Source organism: Clytia hemisphaerica, unplaced genomic scaffold (assembly GCF_902728285.1).
Source record: "Clytia hemisphaerica strain Z4C2 unplaced genomic scaffold, Clytia hemisphaerica genome assembly, whole genome shotgun sequence".
In the NCBI taxonomy this organism is placed as follows: Eukaryota; Metazoa; Cnidaria; class Hydrozoa; order Leptothecata; family Clytiidae; genus Clytia; species Clytia hemisphaerica.
Genome location: NW_027103621.1, coordinates 466649 through 469301, shown reverse-complemented (window position 1 = coordinate 469301; position 2653 = coordinate 466649). Strand labels below are relative to the sequence as shown.

At 36.1% G+C, this 2653-nt stretch overlaps 1 protein-coding gene across 1 annotated transcript; it reads right to left on the bottom strand.

Annotated features, from left to right (window-relative positions):
- Positions 1 to 320: 320 nt before the first annotated feature.
- Positions 321 to 1640, bottom strand: LOC136802282 (repetitive organellar protein-like). The gene has a single exon (XM_067058996.1). It carries the CDS (start codon positions 1638 to 1640, stop codon positions 321 to 323), a length of 1320 nt encoding a protein of 439 aa, XP_066915097.1.
- Between the last annotated feature and the right edge of the window lie 1013 nt (positions 1641 to 2653).

The following is a 2653-nucleotide window of genomic DNA, read 5'->3' as shown; positions in this document are numbered from 1 at the left end:
GTTGTTGTAAAAAAAACGTTCCATCCAACTAGTTCTTTATTAGGCTACGTCATATCTTCCTTCGTAAAACTCTTACTCCTCGGGATACGAGCACTGCTCTTGTTTTGAATATTGAAATTCTCTGGATAAATCGCACGCGCACTGAGGTTTTAATGAAACAATAGAGGGTTTCGAAACCTAAACCAATCAGCTCTGTTTTAAACATTCTTTTATTTGAAATCTTTATTGATAAACGTCTTTTGTGAAAGTTGTCTATTATGTTTAAACCTTTTAATAAACAATTCCTGGTGGGGGTTACTAGTGGCCGCCTATAGCAGTGCCTATAGACCAAGAGTAAGGCCTAAAAGCCTGGAGCTGTCTATTGTGTAGACTAGTTCTTTATCGTTTCCAGCTAGTTCCTTATCTTTCTCAGCAAGTTTGTTTTGGAATTCATTTTGCTGATTCAGCATTTCTTTCTCGATTTCACGATCGACCACGACTTTCTTAAGCATCTTGTTCAGCTCGTGAGTTAACGATTGATTGTCCTTTTCAAGCTGCAATATCTTGTTCTGGAACTTCAGCTTTTCGATTTCTCTGGCATGGTCTTCTTTAAGCTTTGTAATTTCACTACAGTTAAATTCCGTGTGCCCGTCTGCTTCCGTTGGTATTATGGGCAAGATTTCTATCCATCTTTTTCTCTCCCTTTTTATTCTTTCTAGTTCACAAAAAGCTATCGCGACGCTGTTAAATGTCATAAACATAATGGCAGACTTTTCCCTACCATGATAAAAGTCGTTTGAAACATTGGAGACTTTCCATTGTTCATGTTGTTTTCCTGTCCGCGATTCGACCATTTTCAAATTTTTGTTATGCTGAGACGGGTGAAGCAACATAAATGTCGTTTTTTTCCAAAATTGTTTTTCATCATCTTCAATGTAAAAGAAATCAGGATGATTATGTCTCGGTCGTCCCTTTCTGTGTACGATCAAATACAAAGTCTCGAAACATTTTCCACAGTCTCTTTTCATGAACACATATTTCGATGCACTACTCGAAATAATCTCTTTCTCTCCATGTAGCAACGAACTGATTTCTTCATACCAATCTTGATACGATGCAAACAAATTGAGCTCAATTGGTTTACTTTCAAAGAACTTATCAGCTCCCCAAGCCAACTTATCAGCCCTGGTAATATTTCTTGCTTCGGCTCCATCTTGCTTCTTCTGAATGATGTTCACACCTGAAGCTACGTCATTCACTTCAGTCTTATTATGGAGAGTTTCCCACACTTTGATTTTCAAATTCAACTCGTTCACTTTGTCTGCCATTTCTTTTTCTTTTTCAAGAAGTTTCAATTTGTTTACGTTTTCATGTTCTGCAATTTTCAGGTTATTCGCGTTCTCCACTTCAGCCAATTTCAATTTAAACTCATTTTCTTTTGCCGCCATATCCTTGTCTTTTTCAGCTAGTTCCTTGTCTTTTCCAGCTAGCTCCTTGTCTTTTTCATTAAGTTTGTTTTGAAATTCAATCTGTTGTTTCAGCATTTCTTTCTCCATTTCACGGTCAACCACGACTTTCTTAGCTTCTTGTTCATGTGAGGTCTTCAACTTCAAGAGCTCCAGCTCATGACTCAACGATTGATTGTCCTTTTCAAGCTGCATGATTTTCAATTGATTGTTATTTTCAGATTCAAGAAATTTGATGTCAATTTTTGAATCTGCTTGTCATGGTCTTCTTTAAGTTTCGCGATTTCAACGACGCTGTTGGCAACTTTGTTGGTGACATTCCTGCCAGCAGCACTGTGTGCCAAATTGCGATTGTCAAAGTTTGCAGAATCCATTTTTTCGTTTCAACCTTAGCTAATGTAACTTTGAGTTTCTATAGTTTCTATATAACCAGCAATAACATGTACTTCGAAAGAAATCTCGGTTTTTCGCTCAAACTTGAAACTTTCTTTATGTTTTGTTTGTTTATCAAATCCTTTGATAGTACTTGATAATCGTACCTAAAAAGAAAAGTGTTATATCAGTGTAATAACAAGATTTTAAAAAGAATATTTATATTTGTTCAACATCGAGTTTATTAATTTCGCCTAGCGATAGACTAGTAAACTAGTCGTTGAAAACAGACCCATATACAAAAAATCAAGCTCCAAATAAAAAGAATCGAAGGGGTGAAGTTGCGTCTCTTTTCTGAATTTCAAGCAGCTTCTAGTCGGTTATTTTCCTTTTCTCTCACGCGCGCTGAATATTTAATTAGTGTTTACATTATTTGATTGACAGTTTTATTATAAGGTTATAAGTAATAACCAACTAGTTTACTAGTCTAGCCTAGCGAAAGTATTACGATAGGCATGGTATGGCCCTTCGGTTATTAGTTCTTAAGAATTAAACAACCATTGTTCTTAAATTGGTCTTATTTTTTAGCGATTTTGAGCCTCGCTTTTCTTGTAAAAATGTTTCGTCAATGTGAACTATGTAGATTTCAGATTGACTTCCATCCCTACTTCTTGTTTTTCCCATGCAGTTTAAAGGGGGGGTTTCAGGGGGTACCCGATTCCGCAATTCCGTCAATTTTTTCTCCAATTTCCGTCAAACCGTCTTAAATTGAACCAAAATTCCGTCACCTAAAATTCCTTTAAAATTCAATATTTTTGTCGAAAATTCCGCAAATT